At 37.1% G+C, this 27,278-nt stretch overlaps 1 protein-coding gene across 1 annotated transcript in view; it reads right to left on the reverse strand.

Moving 5' to 3' along the window:
* LOC149781405 (transmembrane protein 26-like) overlaps positions 1-26,464 on the reverse strand; it is a 39,412-nt gene extending 12,948 nt beyond the window's left edge. Inside the window, exons 1-2 of the mRNA XM_089934746.1 lie at positions 26,274-26,464; positions 1,093-1,267 (exon numbers count right to left, since the gene is read on the reverse strand). Of these exons, the coding sequence (XP_089790872.1) occupies positions 1,093-1,267; positions 26,274-26,464 (366 nt within the window). The remainder of the gene's footprint in view (positions 1-1,092; positions 1,268-26,273) is intronic.
* Positions 26,465-27,278: the final 814 nt, after the last annotated feature.

Here is a 27,278-nt window from a genome sequence, read left to right on the forward strand (position 1 = left end):
GTAAGTGCATTCATCTGCGTCGATCATTGGAGGAATATTAACACACATCCGCCATTGTTTGTATATAATTATAAACGTGTAGTCTGGCAAACTTTGTTAGTAGTGTACAAATGAAGAGAGAGAACTACTAATAGATAGGTACGTAACGGACGCACTGGGTCTGCCCAGTTGACCGTATGCAGACTAGAATAGACGACCAATCACAAATCGCATTGCTTTTGAGAACTCTTTCTATCTGGCTGATGGCTGAAAATCAATCTCGAACTTAAGAGTGGAATACAGGCTTGACTTCTATAAGAATAATGTTCCGGTAGATATACGTCTATACTGTTAACAGGAGGGAAAAATGCATGAGTAAAACGAATAGCGGAAACACGTCAACATGTGCATTATCTAATGACAGATTTGACTTCGCAGTGCATGTTCTGTAGGTGACCAGATATTGTTATATCCTGGAGTAATATAACAAGCATCCGTTAACAATGAATTTTCTAAATTTCCGACAGCATTCAGATTTCAAGAGAGGTTGATAAAACTGACATGACGCTTCTGGCTTTTTGCATGTTATATCAATGGTATAATTGCGAGATAACAGGGTGTCATCACCGAAGTGAATATAACCTCGGGGGATCGTTGAATCCAACTTCCCTATCAGAAATGACAGGTTCTATTTTATGAATTATACAGAGTGTGAGTCGACTGTGACGACACAAATAAACTTGCGTGCATGTATGTATGTATGTATGTATGTGTGTGTATGTGTGACTATCGCTACGATGGTTGCAATGTGGCAGTTTATAGTGACGCCTAGCATTGGGGCATCATGCCGCAGACACGTAGCATGATGTCCCACCCAGTCACATTATCCTGACACCAGTCCGACTAGTCCTAACACTTACCTCTTAATGCTAAGCGCCAAGTTAGGCGGCTGTTAGTACCGGTTTTTGTAAGTCTTTGGTATGACTCGGCCGGGGATCGAAGGCGAGGCGAACGCTATAACCACTAGGCCACATGAGCGGTTATGTTTAAATGAATGACAGAAGGGAAGGCAGAGAGGTTGGTAATCATTCTTCAAAATTACATGTTACTTACCCCAAGGACTGACCCCAGAGGTGCGCTCAGGTCTTCATATTGATCCGTGTAGTAGAGGGGTGGGGTGTGATTAGAGGCTAGATATTCAATCATCCGCCTCTCGAACTCATGCAGTTCAAGAAACCAGATAGCTGGCACGGAACTCATCAGGTATATAAACACACTGGGACAGAACCTGTAGATAGGCAAATCGACCAAGTGTAATGTAATCCAATTTGTTTTTTTTAAATTGCCTTTTGCCTGTTACTTCCATACTGTCGCTTATAACTGTATGCCTGCTTTATGCGTATATTTATGTATACGAATATTTCTTTGTCGTTATGTCCGTCTGTCCGCATGCATGCATATATGTATACTTGAATTGCAGGTAAGCACGTACATGTTCGATAATATGTACACATTGCATCTTCTAACAAAGCTTTCTAAAATTTATGCTGTCTTTTGTTTAAATCCCATTTTTCCTATATCATTTCACTTTCATTCTGCATCAGTCTCAGAGTAATCTGAAAATTATTTCTTACATCTTTACGTATTAAAACAAAATACGTGAAACGATTCGTGCAAAGTGACTTAATAACTCCTACTAAAAGAAATGCACAAGTTTATGGGTGAATCCACATGTTCTATCAGCAAACCACGTATTATAAAGTAAACTTTCAAGCACAGAATAAAAATGTTTTAAGTGTTTATTGACATTCACGACAGATCCATGATTCCACTTTATACAGGACACATATTTTCCCCCATCCCTAAGAAAAAATTGAACATGTTATTGTTTAATATACACCAATTTAGGACATCTATTTTGCTTGTAAGCAAAATACTGACTGTAGCACTCCATACTGGGTCACTAACAATACTTGATCGGCTTATGACAATGTGAATATATTAGTCAGCCAAATATTGACTTCTTGGATCGGACTTGTATCGCGTTCCTCAAAGACGAAGAGCCCGTATATCCTACAGTAAAATCCGGTATAACGGTGGGATATTCAACCTAAGTGCCTTCTAAATCTTCACTGCTACAGATTAATAGACAATGTACCTTGCAAAATTCAGGCATTATGCAGTACTTTTCTGCAATGACGTGACATTTTGTAAAATTTCGTCTGTGCAAGGCGATTGAAGAATATCGTATTTTCATTTAGAGTTAACATATGTATCGCATGACTGCTGTATTACTTATGTGAATAAGTCCATATTATTATGGGTATGTTATATAGGTTTGTAAAATACAAAATAAAAATTTCATTACCTTAAAAATAAGGTCATGATGTGATTTAACGCTAAGGTGTTATGTCTTAGGCCTCACACTGTACCTCAATTTCATTTCAACAAACTGCTCCCCAATTGGCGCTTTCGCTCCTTAAAACACCAGTTCCAATATGCTGATGTCTGCAACATCCTTACAGAAACGCATGTTTTGACTTTGTCTCATTTTTTCGTAAGGAATTCACAAACAGTGAAAATATGGAAGCATTAGGTCTGGAAACAGCTTGTATATTATTGTCTTTTTAAATGTATCAACTTTTTAGTCAAGCTTCTAACAGAAATTACAACAACAACTAACCAGCAGTCAATCGGTCTGTGCAGGCGGTAGTGTCGTTTGCAAATATCATCTGTGGAGGAGTTTGTAATTTCACTACATATTGTGCACTTGCAGAAGATCACATTTAGCGACTTCGCTTTTGTAAATTTCCTTAAAAAAGAAAATATCTGTAAATATCAGCTATATTATTTTTTATTATTCCGTGCCACACATTGGGCAGTGACAAATCTAAGCATTAATTTAAATAATGCTGATGTAATTTAAAACAAATTATATAAAAAGGACATAATCATCATTTATTAATAAATTTAGTAATGCACCTTATAGCATATGACTACCAGGCTGAAAGCGCAGTTTTGAAAAATCTCTTCTATCAAAAGCAGGCTCGGCCCTAGGGCAAGGCGAATGAGGTAACCATCTTGGGTCTCACGCTTTCAGGAAATCAACTCCGAAATGCAGTTATTTTGCTTGGGGTCCCGCGCTGATCGCTTTTTGCCTTGGGCACTGCATGCTTCCTTGAGCCCCGTATATCCTTGGGCCGGGCTTGATGAAAGGGAATTGGTTATAAAAACATTATGTACTGGCATGACCAGCCTTTTTCTATGAGTGAAAAATCACTCAGTTGTTTAAAAAGATTTGCAATAACAATACATTCATGTGTGTAATGACTATTTCTATAGAATAAACAATCATAATAAAAAGTTTATAATTTGAAATTGATAGGCATTTTATTTTGGGGTCTTTAAATTATAAATTTCGGTTAGTTTCAATTTGAAGAAGTCAAAATCGCACAAGCATAGAATACTATGTGCAGTTCGTTTCTTGTTTCTCCACCATTCGGTATTGTACATAATTCTTTATTTTTAGCAGTGGAAAAGATTTTTCATTCAATTTGTTTTCCTTTCATTTTCCAAAACTACTACAACTACATTGCCAGTCGATCCATCAAGGCACTGAAATTAGAGTAGTTTATATTAAAACTATGTTGAAATTAGAGTAGTTTATATTAAAACTATGTTCAAAACCACAAGCGTTTATTCATTACACTATCAAATAATGATGGATCTGGCTAACCCAAAGCTAATCCATTGCACTAAGTTTATACCTATCGTGCGGTGCGGTCCTTATATCGAAACTGTAATAACGCAAAATGAACAGCCTCCTATATATCGGTTTGGGGTTGGATTTATATAAGAGCCACGTTCAGGACATTGAGATATAACCAGTCAGTAGTGACGTACATGGTAACTAAATTACAATTATTCCTTCGTCTTTTTTTTTTTTCCTTTTTGTGGACGAGAGCCTCGCTTCTGCATGATTATTCTTCTTTTCCTGTCCAACGTTACTAACGGAACGGAACTTTATTGATCTGACATATGCAAAACAAAGCAGTAGATTAATGCAATACATAATGCATGTATAATACATTGTTTCAGAAATTAACGGCAATAACAAATCTGTCTACACATACATTTAGAGAGAGAGAGAGAGAGAGAGAGAGAGAGAGATGTGGGTAGAGGAGTAAAACAGGTAATATCAGTAAGAATAGGCAACTATAGTAATATCAGTATGTAATGTTTGCCTTTTCATTCCTGATACAAGTCAAGACCTCTATTCCCCATGACTTTTTCATAGTTTAGCAAGCAAGCAACATACTATGTGCAGCCTGTGGATTATTAATAATTCACGAAAGTAAAGTGACCAAACAAACAACCAAACAATGGCCAGAGTTAAACAAGATGACGGGGTGACGCAGACCAGTAACCGGCAAAGCCACCAAAATCTACCCCTGACAACAGAAACATCTTTGAAATTGTTTATTATGATTAATTATCTTGGTAAGGTTTTCAGTCAGGCATATATTATTGTTTGTATCCACACTTAAAAATAACGACGGAACACATATTTGTGGCTGCAGGAAACAGATTTTCTTCAAAAAAGGTTATTGCTTTTCACTACAAAGTGTGCAAAAGTAAACTTTCTGTCGCAGAGAAAAGTCGTGTTGGCAGATTAAATTATGGTAGAAAATACATTTTATATTGAAACATTTCGGCGATATATATATATATATATATATATATATATATATATATATATATATATATATATATATATATATATATTACAATTAAGAAAACTTTTGTCAAGGAATTTATACAGAACTCTAATAACGAGGTTAACCCCTTAGATGACTGGCGGATAAAAATGTGGTACAGAAACAAAAATCTCTGCTTTAATTAAATGCATCAAGCAGATTTATAAAAGAGGCTCAAAAGATGGTACATGCATTTTCTGACACAAAGCTAAACATATTGATAAATTGATTAACTTAGGATTGATTTTAAAACAGAAGCGGGGTAAATGTGGCCAAGCTTATGAGCAGAGAAAGATAAAACGTTTTATAATATTGTGATAGAAAAAAATAAAGTCTATAACTATAGGTGAATCACCTAATACAGCTAAAGTGAGCCAGGAAAGATACAAATGAATACTCTGATGATATTAGCAGTGAATATTCTCGCAGCAATGAAGATATCCAAGAGCAAATCAATTAAACAAATGTTTTATGGGTATTAATATAATAATGGAATCCGAACTAACTAGTCTTCGATATATCTGAACAATTTGATACATTGACGCAAAAGAAGAGCAGCGCAGAAACATGGAACAATTGTCAGGAGCTATTACTAAAACCAATGATGCAAAAGCTATTGAGGAAAGTTAGTAACACTAAAAATACATTTGATAATGCATACAAACGTTCAAAGTCATATCGTATTCGAGTTGGCGTAATTTTTTGTTTTGACGGGTTATTTTAGCTCATTTGGGCTGATAGTTGGACTATATTTATCCACGTTTGCAGATGAATTTATATGTTCGCTTGCAATATAGAACGCTGATCCCCCAACTCCCCCCCCAAAAAAAAAACAAACAAGTATGTAAATTTTTGAAAGCCTGATTTAAACTTTCGAATTACCATAAAGTAGCATGATGGACTTTATAAAGCTCTCGATCCGCCTAGCATCATTATCAGTGTGCCATTTGGTGCGGGGCAGGAGATAAAGAGCGGCGATAGGTATCCATACTCAGACTCACAAAATAGGAGACGTTTGTGAACTCCATTATGAGCCTAGCGGTGAGGCCTTTCCAATTAATAAAAACTCTTTTGCATATATAAACATTCAGTGGCTTCAGACGCAATTAATGCAAGGGTGTATATCTTGGAAACCGTTGACTCTGCATAAAAACATCCAGCATGATAACTGTGAATCACATTTGCTCACGTATAGTGTTGGTACATGTATTCGACCATGTCTTAATTGTGCTATTAGAGTCAAATCACGTAATCAACTTTGCCGATCATATAGATCTATTTCTGAATATTATCGCACGCGACGTCAGAGATTTGCTGAACCTGTGACTGTACAAAAAACATGTAATAGCACAAACTCACCAAACAGATACAACAATAAACGAAACAGACAGAGGAACGAAATGAGATAATATATATAATAGAAGTGATTACAATTTCTGATCTTGGAAGAATACAACAATTAAAACGATTTATTGACGGACTTTTCAATCAAAGAACGATTTCCCTTATATATGCATGCGGACCGTGCATCAGCTAAAACAAATCACACAGTACCAAGGAACACAAGTACCAAGCCGTACATGAAAGGATCACATACTTGAATTATTGAGACCGATAGTTGCACTAGATCAGCCTCCTGTCCCTGATAATCCATCATCGGTTGTTACAATAACAAAGGTTGCTAATACAATAGCGATTGCTAATGCAATCACGGCTGCTAATACAAGAGCAACGGTATAAGAACTCAAACAATTTGCACGTAAGCGTAATATACGAATACAAAGAGATGCGAAAAAAGCTGACATATTTGCGATATTAGTTGCGTTTGAGAATTAACAAACCGTCATCCTATTGTTATAGAGGTTATACAAATCCGCCATGGGGATGAATAAAAACGTAATGCAATTGCCATGCTGCTGAGCATGCTCGTTTAAAAGCATAGCAATTACAAGTATCTGAATTTAAATTTCATACACGTAGTGGTGAATTAGAAAATCACCTGGCAAGTGTACCCCACGCATAAAACCAGGCATAGATGCTAGACAACTGTATCAAATATGACCAGTGGCATCATATGTTACAGCATTCTGGCCCCTCTGAAGTTCAAGCAGATATTGTTGTTAATGCGCATTTGGTTTTACCTTTTAATAGAAAGTTGTTATACAAGAATGGATTTAAAACTACTACACGATGGACTCACAGCAGTGCCCGCACAAGCCTGAGCCATAAAGATAACAAAGTTATCAATGAACAAATCGATAAAGATATTGGAAAGATTCTCGATACGTCGGAAAGATACAGCAATTTAGAATCAAGATGGACTCTTGACCGATGAGCAAATGTCGAGATACATATCTTGCCATATCTACCATTTCGTGGATCAAATTACATGCCAACACCAATGTGGATTATATTATAGTCAGTGATAAAAATTAAAGAATTAAAATGACCATAGATGTTTTGTCTTATCTGCGTTATATCCATAACAAGGCAGAAATATTCTCAAATTAACTGTACTACAAAGAAATATATGCAGACTTTGACTATTGCAACACTGAAGTGAAAGATGCGAACGTATCCACCTACCTTATAAACAAAACAAATACAGCACAAGTTGCTGAATAAGTTCATGCGTGTATTGTTACTTTTGTTAGGTGTGACATTTAACTGAACCACCAATGTTTTATCGTGGAAAGGACACGATAGAGGTTTTTCTTCAGTAGTTTGAAGTTACACTAAAATAGATTTGAGAACAGCTCTATTCACCAGAAGAATAACGTGAGCAAACTTTTCCACACCCACTCATCACTGGATCTGTGAAGGAGCTCTTACTTTCACAGCGACTGGAAGTTCCGGTTCCAAGGATTTTGACCATTGCCGCATCACTAGCGCGTAGGTAATTTAATAATCCAAGTTGTAGAATCAGAATCAAAAAGACCGATAAGTGCATGGCAAAATACATAACGTTTCGGCTGGGTCATACATTTAAATTAGTCGCCGATATTGTGCCACAAATACTAACCTGTTAAGGAAAAAAATGTGTGTATCCATACAATTACGTGGGAGACTGGGAAAAAATTTCTTAAACTCATTTGCCAACGATGGAAACGTTGTACTCGTCGCTGTCACGTGAAAGCATTCCGCAAACAACTACGTGCAACCAAACAAAAGTCTGTTCGGCATTCGAATGCAAAAACGTGGTGACTATCATGATCTGTATTTGCGCACCGATGCTTTTCAAAACTTTCATGACACTGCCATGCACATGTACAAGTTAGATCCTGCACATTACTTTTCATCACCGGGAATGGCTTGGTATGCGTTGTTGTCAAAAGCCAAAATCAATTTGGAATTTCTCTCCGATATCGACCGACTTCTCTTCATCGAGCTCCTACTTCGTATCGTAATATATATGGTGAGTCAAGCGTATGAGCGTGCAAACTACCCAAGCTAAGACGGATATAATCCGTTGAGGGTAATTGTTACATTATATATATATATATATATATATATATATATATATATATATATATATATATATATATATTCCTGTTTGTGGATTTTCGTGAATTAAAACCACAGAAGCTTTGCTTCTCATACACTTACGCGATAACAACATCAGTAATGACCACAGACATTTAAATAAACTTGATATAGTTGACCTGAACAATTTTCTTTACGCTCCTAACGATTATTTGTTTCGTCAGAAGCGTTGTCATTGCCTGGTGAATGTTTATCCCTGTATCTGTGCGCAATTCAACGTAAATATACTTAATGAATAATTTTGTGCCACGTATGAAGACGAAATACTATTATGTATCACACGTACGAAATCGGCAGTTGTAATTGCGGCTGGGAATGCATGTAATCAAGCTCCATCGATCGCCTGGATTTCGCCACAATCTTGGATGGGACGAGACTTTCAGATAAATACCGATTTGTCCACAGCCGACACGAGTGACGTTGAACAAAATTTGTCAATACTCATGAAAAATGCAGTGTTCGGAGAAACCATGGAGAATATACTCAAAGAATCCACGTACGTCTTGTCCATTATAGTATGCACGATAAGCTCCGATTGCTTAGTGTTGACACAGCATTTGAATATTTGATAGTAGACTTTGTGCTATTTATAGTAAGAAAAGACAAAGTTGAAGTTGATAAAACCAACCTAAGTTGGTTTGTCCGTTTTGGACCAGTCGAAGCTGCTTATAGACGAGCTAAAACAATTAATAAGGATCGTGGGAAGATGTTCTATGCAGACAGCGATCTCACTTCATATGCATATCATCGCGAAATAATTTGAATTTGGACACACGGTAAATATGATACAGTCTCGAGAAAGGTGATGAATAAACACCAAATCAATCCCGCCAAATATAGTTCTCATAGCAAAGGGGGAAAATAGCATTAAAGTGTCAAAGACGTGTTGTTGTTGGGACAAAATGAGTTAGAAAATTTCACAGAGTGCTTTGAGCGAATATTTACTCCGCTGAGTAAACCAAAAAAAAACATACAACAGCGGAACATGCGCTAGAGGTATTTGTGTTTGCCATATAGTCTTAACGTACTTCACCAAACGGTGAACAAGATGCAATGCGAGTCGTTGATAGCATAAAAAATGTTGCTGCGGATCAGTTACAAAATCTGGAATTACAAATGGTTTAATCATCGCTTAAGGTGATTAGTGACTCGATAACCAAAGACGGTTCCTGCTACACTACCATCAACAGCATCAACAGTTTCTCCAGCTAGTACAATCATTAATGATGCCGCTCAACAACAACTGTCAGATTCGTTTATTGCAAATATGGCGATAATGAACGGATTTGGACACAAGCGGCAAATCCATCAGAACTTTTTGGAAATTGAGCACAAATTGTAAAGCACGACAGTACTGATTATCCCACCAATGCCTAATGTTTTCGTGTGCTATTCTCCTCAGTCACATATATAGGTTTTGTAGAGATGTTCGCAAGGTTAATTTTGAAGCTAAATACATAGTCATAATATTGTTTAGGAAACACGACAACGATGCAATATATTGCGAGGTGCAGATACCACTGATGTTATAGTTGTATTAAAAACATTGACGTTTGTGGATACCGGTATTATCTCCTTCATTAACACATAATCACGTGTGCTGTCGTTTATGCAGTCGCCAACTGCGTCAAAGCTGTCATTTTTTTAACATACCACATATATACACCCACCAAGTAGCGTTACGGGATAATATATGGCAAATAAGTACCTAAAATGGTCTTACAGCACCAAACCACGTGTTCGTCGCGTTTCAACTTACAGCGCGAGATAATGACGAAATCCGTTGAAAATGTTATTAGATGATTTAAGAGCGACTGAAGTTTCTCTGTGATTAAGCGGTCGTGAAACATCTGATGAAATATCGATCACTACTAATTCTATACAGATGCTAATTATATTGCATGTGTATATTGTATATGGACCGACCATCAAAACATTAACACTGGTCTACAGATTTCCCAACACCACTTAGGTACATTGTACCTGATCTATTATTTTTCACTGGAATACTTGCAGTTGTTTCGGCAGTCCGTTGTTGATATGCTTGTAAATGAACGTTTAGATGCGGCTAGGGCCACTGGTCAACGATGATATTCTCTGATTCTCTCTGTTTATGGACGTGCGAGTGGTCGAACAATGGTTCTTAATGTGCCTGTAGAAAATTCACAATTGAACTTCAAATAATAGTGTACTGTCACGAAGTGAAGGTCGGCCTTAGTGAAAATAAGCTGACAAAACTAAAACACGCAATAAAAGTCATTGTTGGTCATATTAAAAATTTCTTGAACAAGATTAACGTTACATGTCCCAGTATGGTTGACCAGAATACAATGCAGCCAATCACAATAACACTAGAGTAGTAATGAAATGATCCAAATCAGATGTGGTGAAATTGCAAAAGACTAATGGAATATGCCCAGTCCTTGTAGCAACTTTAGAATTGTTAGTGGCAGTGGCTGCAGAGATTGCACAAGCGGCCGCGTAAGGGCTGTCTTAACTGAACCTGGGATGGCGCTGGAAAATGCTGTTGAAGGTCGCATAGGAATAAACAAAAAAAGCTTTTGATTACAAGGAGCAAGTCCGTCGAATATCATCCGGAAGAAGTATTCTATTACCCTATACGAAACGCAGAATCTAACGCATTTAACAAATATTGATTTACCTGCATTGACAAAATCGATTAAGCATTTTCGTGGTGTTTTTATACGAAATGAACTTTCTTTTATGGTACCATGAAACTATATTGTCAACTTGGATTTAACAACAGGACCTGGTACTCGTATGTGGTGACAACTGGACATTGTTTTTATTTTGACTCCTTTGGCCCTTCACCACCAGTTGATGTTGTTAATTATTTAACCCGACATGGACTAATCCGTACACCATTATTTTATTATACTATACCGATGCAAACTCGGTAGGACGGTCCAAAGGTGGTCATCTTGTTTTTGAAGCGTTGCATGCACTTTGCGGGAAGTAACACTTCATGCAGTCTAACACCGCAGGAACTTACTGATTTCACATTGAAGTACGTTAATATTATGCAAAACGTCTATTAACATTTACATACGTTACTCAGCCCGACGACACGTTGCTCTGTTGGAACGATGTTGGTTAGCCAACAAAGACGATTTGACTTTAGTTACGAAGCGAGTTGTTGTTGGCGTTGATCCAGGTGAATTTATGATTTTTGAAGAGCAATCTGATAAACTACAAACGTCTAATATAGGCATTTAAGATATTGTTATCAGGCACAAGGACGCCGTCGCAAAATAGTTTGCCGTGATTAGTGAAGTCGGAGAAATCAAAGACTCCGGCGTGTCTATTGCGTTTATTATTATGTTGATAATGATTATATTACAACAAAAACAAATAAAACATTATAAATGTGATACAACCACCACGCGTAGTAAGTTCATTTTGAACATGCCAAAATTTGCTAACCATCAGAGAACAGGAAACAACTGAATTAAAAATAACAAGTTGTACACTTATTTTATTGAAATAAATGGTATGATAACCTAAATATAATGTCTTAACTGCGCGCGAGTCTGGAGAATAACGATACATTATATCGGGTTATTTTAGTGGATGGATTCAAGTAACACCGTTAATCAACAAAAAGCCTGATGAATGAGTAGTAATACTTAACAAACGTACAAGTCTTCCAAAGTCTTTCATATATACGACAATAATATCGTTGATAGAAAAGGATGAAATTCATTTCTAAGCCTTTCACACCTATGCGTCCGGCTACATAACCGTCATTGGTGTTTGTGTTTAAGATTAGATTTACTGTTATATATACACAATGATTCTGACGACGATGATGAGATCGCGGTTTTTTACCAAACCGCAGCAGATGCTAACATTGATGAATAAATTTGTCCCATACCTTTAATATCTGCGCCCGAGTGGTGTTACTAGTCCCTCTTCTACAATGAATTATAACCTTATTAAGCACCAAATAGAAATTGATAGTTGGGATCCAACTGATGTAAGACCATCTAGAGGAGAATTCAAGCAATCGCATTAGCACGTAAAAATGCTCAATCTTTGACTGCACCACAAGATGCGAAAACATTTAGGGATTGTTTCTACAACATCAACATGGAATTTACCGCCCTACCCATCCCGGTTATGTTCACTCATGAATATGTTACACCAACACAAAAATGCGATGTTGACCGTTAATAAACAAGGATACAGTTGATGAAAAAAGACGATTGTTAATGGTAAAAGTTACGGGCTTAAACAGTGTGATTTGAAACGAAAAGGGTGCTTGTCCACCAGATCGCACAGTCGGCGGAGATTTGCGTGTTGCACCTAGACCTGATGAGTCTGGCCAAGTCGTGAAATTGAACCCAAATTGTATCTATAACAGAAGAACTATAATGACTCCTCAATATTACCGCCAAGAAAAAAATAATCGATTCGGAGCAACAGCTGCGAGAAAAAAATACCAGACATTAGCTGTGATTGTGAAACATGTATGCGAATAATTGGTCGTAGATGTTATTTGTGGTCCTGCTGCGGCAGTAACTGTTGGTGATTGTTTGACTGGAATTGTTACCACGACAACAATCAAAGGTGCACCAATCGGGATAGGATCGAGGCGATAGAAGAAATAGAAGGATTAAGAGTTGGAGGACAATTGGTCATGGATATAAGATTTGTAGAGACCAAGGTATTGTTGGCGGGTCAAAAGAGGGATTACATAAACTAATGGACTCCTCAAACATGAACTGTCAGCGGGATGACATGAAGGTTAATGTCAACAGGACCAAAGTCATTAGAGTATGCAGATATGGAAACAGACATCTCTGTATCACAACTGATGGTGAACAAGTTGAACAAGTGATATTGTTCAGATATCTGAAATCTTTTACTGCAGAAGATAAAAGGTGTTATGAAGAATAAGTGAAACAAAAATTCGAAAGGCGAAGGATGTATCTAACAAGAAGGAAACATTACTAACGCAGAAAATTAACAATGGTTTTAAAAAGAAGATTGCGAAAACCCTAGTATGAAGTGTAGCATTTTATGCATCAGAAACAGAGACTCTTAGAAATAATAAAGTGTTGGGTTGTGATTTGGAGACGCATCGAGAAAGTCAGCTGCAGTGATAGGAACGCAGATGAAGAGGTACTAAGTTTAGTAGGTGAAAAGAGAAGATTGTTGCAAGTATTTAATTTTTACTCTAGCCATTGTCTGGCTTATTGTTTCGCCACTTCACTTGCATGGATTATTAATAATATACTGGCTGTACATAGAAGGTGGCTTGCTTGCTAAAATAAGTAAAAGGCGTGGGAAATAGAGCCCGTGACCTATATATCAGGGATGAAGAGACAAAACAGACTTTATGATACTACTACTATGTGCTTTTCCGCTTGCATCAAATCAACAAAATTCAGTTCTGGTCTGTTCTTTAAGAGTACTTTCTAAGTGACATGGTGCAATCAATAGTGCTTGTGATTTTGGTTAACGCTAAAGTGACCGTAATGCTTAAATGAGACCAGAAACCAATGGAAATATAGAATAATAATAAAAACACCATAGAAGAAAACCTTATTCTGACGTATCATATGGGACCGTAATGCCAATATATTTAAATATTGGCATATCTTCTAGGAGCTGAATTTCCGTGACCTCGTATGCAAAATGTCTGCGCCTATTCGGTTACTTTCGGGAAGTGGCGTCATAGTAGAGACTCTAGCATCCAAAGTAGGAGTTGCCAGAGTAAAAGACAATGCCGTTTTGCGTTGCTAATAGCACATTAAGAAAAGCCTGTGGGCAACATTTTTTTCTTTTCCAAAAGATAAAGACATAAAGATAGTATGGATATATTATTACAAGCGAGTCGATTTCAAAGCAACACCGTACAGCACTCCGTGCTCGTTACATTTCTCAAAGGAATGTTACTAGAGGGATCATAAAAAGATGGCAGCTCTAGGATACATAAATGCTAGGCCTAGAGTAAAAGTTATCGCTGTTCCAGACATATCGTTGGATATTTTAAATCCTTGCGGAAAAATGTTAAACGTGTGAGTTACGAATATAGGCAGAAGGCCGAGTACGTGACCACAAATACTACAATCATTTCACAGATCATTTATCTACACTAGCAGTGTAAAAAAATCTGATAGCCCGACACCAGAGGCCCCTCTGATTTTTGTCAAAACAAAAATTGTTTGGCTCAGTTAACTTGGATCGCGCTGGTGAAATGAGTAAATGTATTTTCAAGATGTTGGCATACATGCCTTAACACGGCACAATCGAAATCAAATCACTACTGTCCTAGGTACAATTGAGATCTGATTTTAATCAAATGGAAGCTTTGCTAAAATCTAAAAGTAAGATTCTAAACCTGTTGTGTTTCGAGAAAACACAATTTCCAGTAATCTTAAAAAAAAGTTTTAAAAATTAAAAAAAAAAAACTTTCAGTCTATGTCTGTTACATGTAGTATGTATAAACGGTAATCTGTAATGATTGGAACTTGTGTAAAACTATCCCTTGGGCAGTTTAAATAGCAGCGATTAAAAGAAAAGATGTCAAAGTTTCACATTACTGGCTTACAATAGAACTTGGGTGGGTGAGGAGAATATTGACCCAACCCCCTTGCCCCAATGTGCGAGCGCCCATGGGATGTGCCAATTCTCACTGTGATACGCCTTATTATTCCCCCAGGGAAGCCCCTTTTTCATATTCTGGTCAACTCTGGCTAAACTGCAGAATAGCTGAAGTTTTAATTTAAGTACACAAGCAATAAAGCCAGTGTGACTAATTAACAGTTAATCCTTATCCTTGGATTTATCTTGTGAAAGGACTGCCCTTAGGACATACTCCAAAGAAACCATGTTCGACAATTTGTGTATGTAAGCACAGCTATTGATTGCCAAACAAACGATGCTTATTTTGTTTTAACTTATGATGCCCAGGACTTCTTTTGAACAGTTCAAATTCAAATCTGCAGTCACAAGTTACCGTACATGTGACAACTGTTTTCCCCACGTTTTATGCCCCACCTTATTTCCCTCAGTTTTAATGCATGTAACACTGTTTACTGAATACAACATTTATTCTGAATTAGTTCTTTGGGGGCACATATGCTGCATGTTTGTTTGTTTTTAAATTTTATTCCCTGTATTATTTTAGTCGTGGTAATTAAACTGACATATACGGTAGAGGAATGTCAGGCGTTAAATGACCGAATTTCTTTGGCGGAAATGAAGATCCGAGAGAATATTTCACAGCATTCGCAGTGATCATTCATTTAAGCTAATTGGTGACATTTTTATTCTTTTATTTTTTTTTTTACTATAGTACTGTTGTAGTTGTTTAATAACACATTAAATTTACGTGAATAATGTTTAATCTTAACGTTCTATTTACTGAAGTAGAAAAAAAACTGTTGTGTGATATTAATTATTTCGTCCAGTGCCGGATTTAGACGTGTGTGTGTGTGTGTGTGTGTGATTTCGATTTTTAACGTAGCTTTAACAATTGTTCAGTCATATCGCTACGATGTTTGACCAGCAATGTGGCAGTTTAGACATTGCGAGGCCCTAAGCTATGGAAATCTGTAGAGGCCCTATTTGGTATAAAATAAAATTGAGAGGCCCCTTCAGACTACGACTTCAGACAGTGAGGCCCTTAGTTGTAGCTTGTTTTAGCTTATGCCTAAATCCGGCACTGATTTCATCACTACAATGTTCATAAGTGATAAAATAGAATATGGCATCTGTGGATTGCATACGTATGATCTATTTATGTATGGTTTGGGGTTGTTTTTTTCTGAGAAATGAAAACTGACAGACATAATGTAATAATCAGGACTTCTCTGCGAAAACTTGGGATATATTACATGATCGGGAGGTAGATGAGGAAATGCCCCACAAATCGAGAGGTTTATCTCCCGGCTTGAGAGCTGACAGGTATAACTGTCCGGGCTTGTGGAATTTCAGTCAGAGCTTGAGTTTATTCAAGTCACCAGCCCAGAGCCTGTCCTAAAAACATTTCTTTGAGTACTGACCAGTACAGTACATAAACTATTATATTTGACAGCAGATTCAACTTTTGAATGTGTAACCCAAATCTCGCTCGCCATGTTTATGTTTGTATTCGAGGACTGGCTAGTATTGCGTTACGGGACCAGGTGATCTGTCGTCTTATCAAAACTAGGAAACACTCGGCAATTTACGGAATCGTGGTATCTTCCACGCGATATAATCACTACCCGCTTACGATATTTAATTTATAAACATTACAATTGAATTAAAATCTGTAGCGAATTACATACGTAAAAGGAAAATTTTGATTTCTGATCTCATTTAAATAAGATGTCCACATATTGGCCTATGTAACAGTTTGTAACGGAAGAGTTGTAAAAATGGGTTGGCGAATTACGGATTAAATGATCAACAACTTCAAGTGCTAGTACAAACCCATACGAGTAGTAATACAAATGATGATTGGGTATCACCGCGCATGCAACCCAGTGAGCTTCAGCTTCCCTCGTGCGCGGTCTGTTCATGCAAGCTTATTCCGCATATAGGACACCATGAAAATGCTTGACTAACTTTGTCATCGTAAGTAAATTAAGATATGGTAATGCCCTATACGAGTTGTACCGAGTAGTGAAAGACCTCAGCTTGGTGGCATTCTACGAGTTGTCGCTAGCAATCAATGCCTTTTATTCTTTTACGAGACGAAAAACTTTTGATGTTTCCACCAACAGATTTTATCAAAGTCATTCTTGATGCAGTTCTGGCTGCCCCTAGTGAAGCTGCTTTTGGCATGCACTGGAACTTCATCTGCCAACAACGCTGGAATAGCCGCGAAGAACAGAAATATTCCACTAGTCTTTGGCATTTGTGCCATCTCTAAATCTGACACTTTTAATGTCATCAGAGTGTTCTTTTGTTTGACCCGCATTTAGTTTATTAGGTTGTGTTTGGATCAAATACACGGGTTTAATTAACCTTGCCAGAAAAAGCCTCAGTGTGATCGCGAAATCTTTTCGTATTGCACTCTTTATTTTCACAAAAATCTGCTTCGGACAAAGGCCAACCTTTATTTTATGATGCGACATTATAGTTAAATTCAATAACGAAATGTATAGTTTTTACAGGCGCGTTTATAACCCTCATTCAGTCACTAAACCCTGCAACAACACAGTCTTGTCTGATAGGATTATCGCAATATATTTATATATGGATAACCTACGGTTCCTCGTCCGCGTGAGTTAAGATACATGTCCGCCACGGACTCTTTAACCAGGTCTAAATTTTCGAGGTTAAAGGAATACATCGGGTACAACGTAGGAAAGTCGTGGTAGGAAATCTTCAAGCCTATGACAAGTTCAGGTATTTGAATATTTTTTGATACACAATAAAGTTGCTTGTTGCCACAGTCGCGCAAAATGTTTTTGATGTGTTTGTGTGGCATTTTAATCTCTGCGAGAACTCGGTCACTGATAGTGCGAAAAGCATCGTTGGATTTTCATACTGGTGTTCACATCATTTGCCAATTCAAATGATGTAATCACGGGAGGCGATGCGCTATTAACTTAGAGAATAATTGTTTGCCCTGAGAATATTTCGTGGAAGCCACTTTTGGAGCAAGTCTGTGGTCATCACAAGAAATGAAATGGTAAATATTTCGTCAGACACATATGTGGCAACTAATTGACTTAAGATGACATTCAAAGGGTACATATGGATAAATTATCTTTACCAGCATTGTGAGCGATGTTATTATCACCCATATTAGCATGATTTGAGGTGCCCCTTCTGCTGACAAAATCCGCTTTTGATATTATAATTGTCTCAGTGACAGCATTGTCGTTGGCACTGTCAGTGGGGTATTTAATTTGATTAGGTCTGGCGTTTTTGTCTTTCATGAACTTCATAGACGGGCCAGCAGACTTTGCGTAATCGTCAATGTAACGGGAGAGTCCAAGAATAGTTGCAGCAATGTTGATGTCAAGAATTGCTTTGATTTCTTTTATGTTGATGAGATACAGTACGCTGTTAAACAATGCCATTATACATTGAAGTCAATCTCGAATCGCTTCAATCTATCCACGATTAGCATTGCAACTTATTTAACGATCTGTGCAGCGTACGAAGACAAGGGGGCAAGCTGGTACACCTATAAATAATGACTCTGCGTCATCGCCAGGACTACTTACTTAATATGTCGCGTAAACGGCTTTTCTATCATTAACTACACGCACGAGTGTACGATTGTCATAATATTAAATATAAGGTCAATCTATAATGTACAGTTACATTGGACAGCTACATTGCCAGTGTTACCCTACGAGATCTATTATGTATCCGTCCTGACCCATAACGGTACAATACATTTTTGTAAACCGGAGATTGCGACATGAAAGATGCATACTCGCTGGGGAAGTAATTGATATAAAATCACCCAGTTCCACAGTTGCTGAAAATATAAACGGTATACATCCACGTGATACTGCGCTCACGGAAACTATGTTAACTGCCACTGACGGCGTCACATATTAAATTGATTTGAATATTTGAGATAAGTCTTACAATGTAAGGAGAGATATGGTATCATCTGCGTAAAATTTGTCTAACCACCTGAATCTCTTAAGGCCAACCGAGAAGTTTCTTACTGTTGACCGTGTGATCTCAAATGCTTATGTTCGCGTATGCTGAAATTTGAGTCTTTGTCAGTGTGCAACGATATTATCTGTTGAATCTCTTCATTTGGTTGATTTCATGCAGTACATGCGCCCAAAAACTTTAATATTATCGCAGGTGGCGCCACTGTCCGACAGAACACAACATATATATTTGCGGGAAGACGACCAATTGATGTGATCGGATGCTAGGCCAACTATAATATACGTGCAACGACGCCACTGCAGTCCCTAATGTGTGGCATACATCTGCAGTTATTTGTATAAAGTCACACAGAGTTCTGGTTACGTTGATGAGATTATAACCATCGATGTGATGCTGGGGGATGTTTATGCAACGTCACGCTGCATTGCATCACCCATTACATATAAAACAGAAAGTGTACCATAACAAATAATGCAGTATCATCAATAACTTCAGTTTTGTTATTGCCCTCCGTAACCTATACCACAAGTGTCATCAGCTGATTTGCAAGGTCACAAGGGTCACACAATTCACCTTAGCATTCTCCTTTCACTGTTCTTTGCTCCATGTCTTTAGACATTCTTTCATTGTAGATTCAAAATTGATGTGGCGTTCAGATGCTTGTTGCTCGACTTGAGTCCTCGTTTCGTAGGGTTTCTGTTAGTTTCATAAACTCTGCATACGTTGTTTCGTCTTTCTCTAAGCCTCCAGATAGATATGTATCAAGTACTTTATTCTAATTTTCCTACAGACCGCTCCGGTGGTCTAAGTGGTTCGAGCGTGTACTTCGAAACTCAAGAATAAGCGGTTAGTGTTAGACTGGTCGGCCTGGTGTCAGGATGGGTGGGACATGATTCTACTTGTCTAAGACATGATACCCCAATACTAGACGTCACTATAAACTGGCACATTGTATTCATCGTAGCCTTATGAATGAAAAACTGTTAAAACTACGTTCAAAATCCAAATCCGAATGATCCCGATGATTTTTTCAGCAAATACTTGTCCAATTCTGGTTATATGGAGAACAACATAATACAAGATTTTCAAAAATCTATTAGTGAACTTGATAATTAAAATGTTGCTCTGGTGTTTTCATCTTTGATTACTATACAGATAGTGATGGTGATGGAAGCTTTTTAATTGCCGCTCTGAAGACTTCATCAAGTAAATGAGTGCTTTTGCGACTGCACCAACAGTTTTTCATACTTCTTCCATTTTTCCCCGCTCTCGCCTATGACAAGAGTTCAAGGATATCCTAGCTGCTTTCGTGGACTTTTTGATATCGTTGACGAGTTTTAGCTGTCGTAACAACATGGTCTGTGTCTTTTTCTGTTCCCATCATCGCCGCGTAGGTTTTCTCATCTTTCTTTAACTCTTCAGTGATTTTCGCGATCTTGTTTACAACGAGTCTTGTAGGTTTGACAAACAGGGCAAAACGGTTTTTAACGCCCTATGTGAGATTGCGACTGTAAGATAACTTTGATACGTCCCACGACATCAATACAACCAAGAAATTCCAGTGATCTTCAGTAGTTTTGTCACCTCGGTCTGAATATTCTGCTACAAAAAACACATGACTGATGTTTCTTTTATCTTCTTTTTGTACATTATATTTATCATAATTGTTTAAAAAGTGCACCCAAACCAGCGCCGTACTTGCATCGTCCACCAATTAAATCAATAGTATGGATATTATACGGCTCCTTTATGGTCTCTGCAAGCATATTCCGAAATTCATTAAACGAGTAAGCAAGAGCAACTGAATCCAATGAAATTTTGCAAAGACGTGCACGTCAATGCTGCGAAATGTTATCAATATTTTTCAGGTGGCCCCTAAGCGCGATTGTGTATTTTTGTGTAATATTCATCACGCCTGTGTTTTTGTGTCAACCTCGGGAAAATATTCTCGCGGGATTATTTTGGTGTTGAAGCATCACCTCATCATACATGACAAGATTATCTTCACTTGCATTAAAATCGTCACTTGCATTAAAATAGTCAATGGTAGGAGCTTCGTCAATTGTGGAAAAGAAATCAACAGTGGAAGAGTTTCTTCTTGGAGACGACTGAAGCGTTAGCTTTAAATTCCAACGTGTGAATTTCTTACCCTAGTACTCACTTTGCCTGCATATTATTCGTTTGATGCACACGTAATGACATAACTACTGCGCACTTTGCAACGATAACAAATCAATACTATGTCTGTATGGATGTATTGATTGCTGGATAGGATGCGGGCCTTTATTCCAAACAAATACGTTAATATCTTTGAAGGATAAAGCCCTTCAAACTTACTGAAGTAACTGACTTGTATGGAAAATTCTAAGTTACTAATCTCGAGTTCACCCAGATCGGATATATATTTGCGAGGTCGGTCTGTAGTATCGCTCGCTTGATACAGTGTAGGTAAAAGTGCCCATTAAAACATCGATCGTCATCGTTTTATATATACTACAGCTGTTATAAGATGCACGTTGGAGTTGGGATGTAACTCGACCGAGGAGGTGGGTTGAACCATGAACCGTGAAGCTGGACTTCCACTCATCTATTTACTTTACATCCTCATTTTTGCATTGGTGTATTTTTCCAATATCTCAAGAATCTTTGCCTCTATTTCATGCATTATTGATTGCCAGCGAGCCAGGATGAATCCACGGTTTTCTGATTCTAAACGCATGATAATTGTCACAGTTATGCAGATTAATAAAATTCATATGGAGAACAATATCTGCATTAACATCGGATGTGCCAATAGGATGTAATGCTTATATGATTAGTGGACGCATCTTTGAATGAAAATTTACTGGATCTTTACCTGGCTGGTAATCGACCCGGATAATTGCCAAATAATTTTGTAATTCTCCGCGGCGTATATATAACTCAGAATCAGTTGTTAGTAATTGTCGTGCTTTGTGGTAGCCTCAGTGGCAATGGTAAGTGCAATACGATGGTATACTTATTCGTGTTTAACTACCTGTGCTGGTACGGTCATCAAGGCTCGTGTAGGATTCCTACTATAATAAAGCGCTGCGGTTTCACGACGTTGACATGCAGTTAACTGTAGCTCCTCTGGAGAATGTCCTAACAATTAAAGTATGTCAGCTTTTCTCATACCGCATGGTATTTTTATCCCACGCTTTCGCGACAGCTGCCGAAGTTTCATTACAGTCGGCATATTTAAATACGGAAATCATAGCCTAATTGAGAAACTTTGGTATTATTGTTTTGATATACCTGGGATAGAAATTACAATTGCTTCAATCCTGGCTATTATTTAATTTATTCTTTTTTCTTTTTGCTCAGCGGGGTCAGGCGCGTCTACAATTATATGTTCATTAAGTCTTTGACTGCACGAGGTAATTATCGCCAACAAATCCTCTTAAACAGACAAGCTCATGAAGTCATTACTCTGATACTGCCTGTACGACATAATGGAGCACTGAGGCCAACACGTAGCTCTAGTTAATGTTAATTTGTAGTAATCGTAGTGGCAGCGTCCAATCCAATAACTTTTTTGGACTGTTTATATATCAGGTATGGATTTTACTTTACTCGACTTGGAAAGGGTTTCATAAAATAATGCCCATTTTGGTATCACTATATTACTGCTGTGGGTATCTTTATACTTTAGGTCTTCGTTATCACTAGTAGCGAAGTCAGACTCTAAATAATAATAATGAGGACTTTGTATAGCGCCTAATCTTTAGAAGCTCTAAGCACTTTACAACATTAGACAACACCTATAAGATAATTAAAAAAAACATGTATAATGATATGATTACAAACACATACACCATGAAATTAGAAAACATAGGAAAAAGACATGCTGAGAATATTTAAGGTAGGAAACATTATATTAGGTCTTCAAGTTTGTTCTTGCAGTCGAAATAAGTGAGTTTTGAGTGCACTCTTGAATGTGATCACTGTGTCTTTGTGTCTAAGTTCAGTGGGCAATTCATTCCACGCTGCTGGGCCCTGGTATGCAAAAGAACGCTGTCCATATGACTTTGTTTTCATAGTAGGAATAATGAGTATATGATTGTCAGAAGAGGAAAGTAAGTATCTTGCTGGTGTGCACACGTGGGTGAGGTCGGATAGTTATGTTGGACTAGAGTACGTCAGTGAAACGTAGCACAGAGAACAAATTTTATGTTTTATTCTGGATCGAATCGATAGCCAGTGTAGGGTACAGAACAGCGGGGAGGTGTGCTCTGATCGTGGTACTCTAAGTATGATCCGAGCAGCTGTGTTTTGAACGTTTTGAAGTTTTTGGAGTAGATATTTAGATCAACCAGACAGAACTGAGTTACAATATTTCAGTCTTGAAAGTACTTATGAACACACAAGTGTTTTAGTGGCATCAGCTGAAAGATATTTGCGAATTGAGCTGATGCGTCTCAGCTCAAGATATGCAGCCTTGCATATGTTCATGACATGTTGGTGCAATGTGAGAGTACTGTCCAGAGTAACATTTAGGTTTCGTACTGATTGTGTGAATTTAATGTTGGTATTGCTGATATTTATTGTTTGAGGTAAAGGATGTGAATGAAAAAGTCTTTGTGCTGTAATCAGAATGGCGTCAGTTTTATCATCATTCATCTGTAGCTTATTACATGTCATCCATGATTTCACATCAGAAATTCACCTCTCTACAATTTGGATGGTATCATCAACTTCAGTTTTATTGGCTAGATTTGTATATTTGGGTGTCATCAGCGTACAATTGGTGAGACACTGGATGATGATCTATGACACTTGAGAGCGGCTGAGTGTATATAATGAAGAGAACGGGTCCAAGAACAGACCCCTGAGGAACACCACAACATAGATCAACTGGGCTGGAGTGTATTCCATTTGCAGACACAATTTGTGTCCTGTTGACCAAGTAGGACTTGAACCACAGTAAGATTGTATCATGAATGCCAAATACATGCTGGAAACGGTGAAGTAATATATCATGGTCTATTGTGTCAAATGCTGCAGACAAATCAAGGAGGGTGAGAACTGTAATCTTTCCGCTATCCAAGGCAGAGAGAATATCATTAACTACTTTTAGAAGAGTAGTTTGAGTAATGTGGCAAGGGCGATATGCAGATTGTACATTGCTAAAAAGACTGTTTGAATTCAGATGAGATACAAGCTGGGATAGAACAACCTTTTCTAAGATTTTTGATATGAACGGGAGATTAGAAACTGGGCGGTAGTTCTTTAAATCGTTATGGTCTAGTGTTGGTTTCTTCAGCAGAGGCTTTACAATGGCAGTTTTGAAAAATGATGGGAATTCTCCTGATCGCTATGTAAGTGATTTTAAGGTTTCTTACACAATATGAAATAATGATTTTTCACTCTTTTTATCATATTCGGCACCAAACTTGCGCCGTTGAGACTCCAGCATGATCCCAAAGTCGACTAATTTAGCAAGAAGTTCCGGATATGTATTCCAACTATTATACATAGTTTAAGTATCTTTGACACAAATGTAGGAAGCATTAAAGCGAAATGATTTAACCTTTTCTGTAACGTTCAAAACACTCCATTGGTTTGGTTATCTGATGCCAGCATTAGATGCACCCATAAATCCTTTCATGCTACACGCATCAATCTGTGAGTTTTTCAAGGTTATATATAGCGCAATAATTGTTTAAAATAAAAGGAAGCATCTCTACTCAGGTTGTGCTTTTAGAAGGGTATCTGTGAGATTATAGGCACGCTACAATCTTAGCTGTTACACATGAATTTCATACGTTCAAACCAATTTGAGTAGTCGGTATTAGTTATGGCGGTTTGAATACAGCCCTAGACGAGCCCTTAGAGTGCCAAACGACAAATTAGAAAACTCAGATGTCATCAAAGATATAAATATGCCTCACATTTGTAATTTTTATGTCTCAAAGATATAGGCATGCCTCGTATTTGTAATTTACATTTATCATACATCATAAACTTGACTTTCATTTTTAATGTGTAACGAATTCTAGTTACTTCACGTATTACTAAAATATTATTTTCCACAAGTAGGCTTGAGCCAGTAATATTCTGATCATCATTATAACAATGTAACTATCTTTGCCACTGACTAGACTTCGAAGGTAATTGGAAAAGCTCGTACCTGAAATTAAGATGCTGCCGGAAAATATGCGTGTACACCCCTCCCCCATAATAACCCAATATAAAAGTTTTGACTTACTATTTCATGATTTAGTTTATATATGTCTATTGACGGTACCGTGCATTGGTAAGCATACTTAGTCTTGAAGTATTAATTTTAGGTTCCACAAATGTTGCTAACACTTTTCAGTTCTATGAGCTTTCATACTGGTGGGCATGTTGTCTTAACTAAAGATATATTGTTAATGTGTGCATTCATTTTCTCATCCTGTTCTTGACAACCAGGACCTGCACTGCCTTACCTTTAATTCTGTATGTGTTATAGGTGTGTGTTATAGGTGTGTGTATTCTTTAAATACAAAATACTGATGTCAGCATGATGTGGTGATCTTTGGTAATTTCAGCTGAAGAAACGGAAGATGAAACAGCACGAATTGTATTTCATACATAGGTGTTCTTATTAAGACTATATGTCTAACTAATACCAGTTTATCTGTCAGAGTTTCCGCAACTAATCAAGCCAGAAAGGGAACAAGAAAAACACCATATTGGTTACTGAGACGGCTTACTCAGTTTCAGATTCATTATTATAATACTTCCAAGATGAGCCGTTGTCGAGGGTTTCTTTGCGATAGGTTTATGTAAAAGTTGACAAAAGGAGACATGCCGTTTAGGCATACATTGAATTTGAAAGATGAAGAAACTTTATTTTGCACAAGTGAAAATAGTGATTAGATTGTCTAATATATATATATATATATATATATATATATATATATATATATATATATATATATATATATATATATATATATATATATATATATGTTGAAATTTATGCGAGCGATAACAAGACATGTCTTAATTAAATAGGATGAACATTTGTTCGGAAAATAATAATTTTTAAAAGCTTGGTTTCCTAATATGTACAACATTTCCCTGTTTTACACTTAAAGATAAATGTTGTTGTTTTAGGGTTTAACGCCATTTTTCAGCACAAGATAGGCTATACATGGCGACCAGTATATCTCATGGAGGAAGAACCCTGGAAAACTCCGGGAAGAACCAACGACCCACGAGAACCTACTGGCAGGCTTTCTCACATACCCACGTTAGACGAAAGATAAATGTTCATACATACATACACACATACATACATATATACATACATACATACATACATACCCTCCCTTTTGTTGCAAATAACTTCTAATTACAAATTTTAATTTGCAATTTTTTTACCATTTCCACTCTTTTCCGTGTCTTTTGCAGAGAGTTACTGCCGCTTCAAGGAACAATAAAATCAGTGTGCAAGTCAAATACCAATATCGGCAATCCTTTGTCACCATCGTAAGTCGCCATACAGTTATCACGCCGTGGGATGCGAACAGAAAGCGAACAAAAATAGCTTGCCCGATGGATTGATATCCCATATTATAAATTCAATATGAAGAAGCGAGGAGCTGAAACAAAGAAAAACAAACATCACTTCAGAAAGCAGACTAACCCGTATTTGTTTTCAAATATTTTCAGAAACTGAAAGCGAAATAATTCTTTCATGATTTCGACAGATGTTCAAAGCTTTGAAACTAACGCTGCTAAGATAAATCATCCACCAGGCAGAACATATTAAAATAGAGCCATACACTGAAAATAATCATTTTAATATGTGTGTTTGAAATAGATGAATTTGTCCATATAAAAAAGAGTATATACGATACAGATAAATATGCATATATTCTATGATCAAATGTTGACAAAGATGAGTTAAAGCACAAGTCATTTTTCAGACTTGTATATATAGCTGCGAATAGTTTTCTAAACAACACAAAAGAGTTATAAATGACTAAAGTTGTTGTTGTTGTTGAAGGGTAAAACGCGATTTTTCAGCACAATGCTATACATGGCGGCCAGTATAAATGGTGGAGGAAGAACCCGGAAATCCCCGACTAAATGTGCATGGTACAGACTTATAATAAGAATCCTTCAATTTTCCTGACATCACACACACACACACACACACACACACACACACACATATATATATATATATATATATATATATATATATATATATATATATATATATATATATATATATATATATATATATATATATATATATGCATAAAGACACTCCATCAGCAAATAATTCACCAAAGTAAAATAAACATAAAAAATAACAAAATACCCAGTACCCAGTAAATTTGGGGAACTTTATTCAAGAAGCAATGTTGCTGGTCTCAG

This window comes from Sinohyriopsis cumingii, chromosome 15 (genome assembly GCF_028554795.1).
Source record: "Sinohyriopsis cumingii isolate HCF-2022 chromosome 15, ASM2855479v2, whole genome shotgun sequence".
Taxonomy (NCBI): Eukaryota; Metazoa; Mollusca; class Bivalvia; order Unionida; family Unionidae; genus Sinohyriopsis; species Sinohyriopsis cumingii.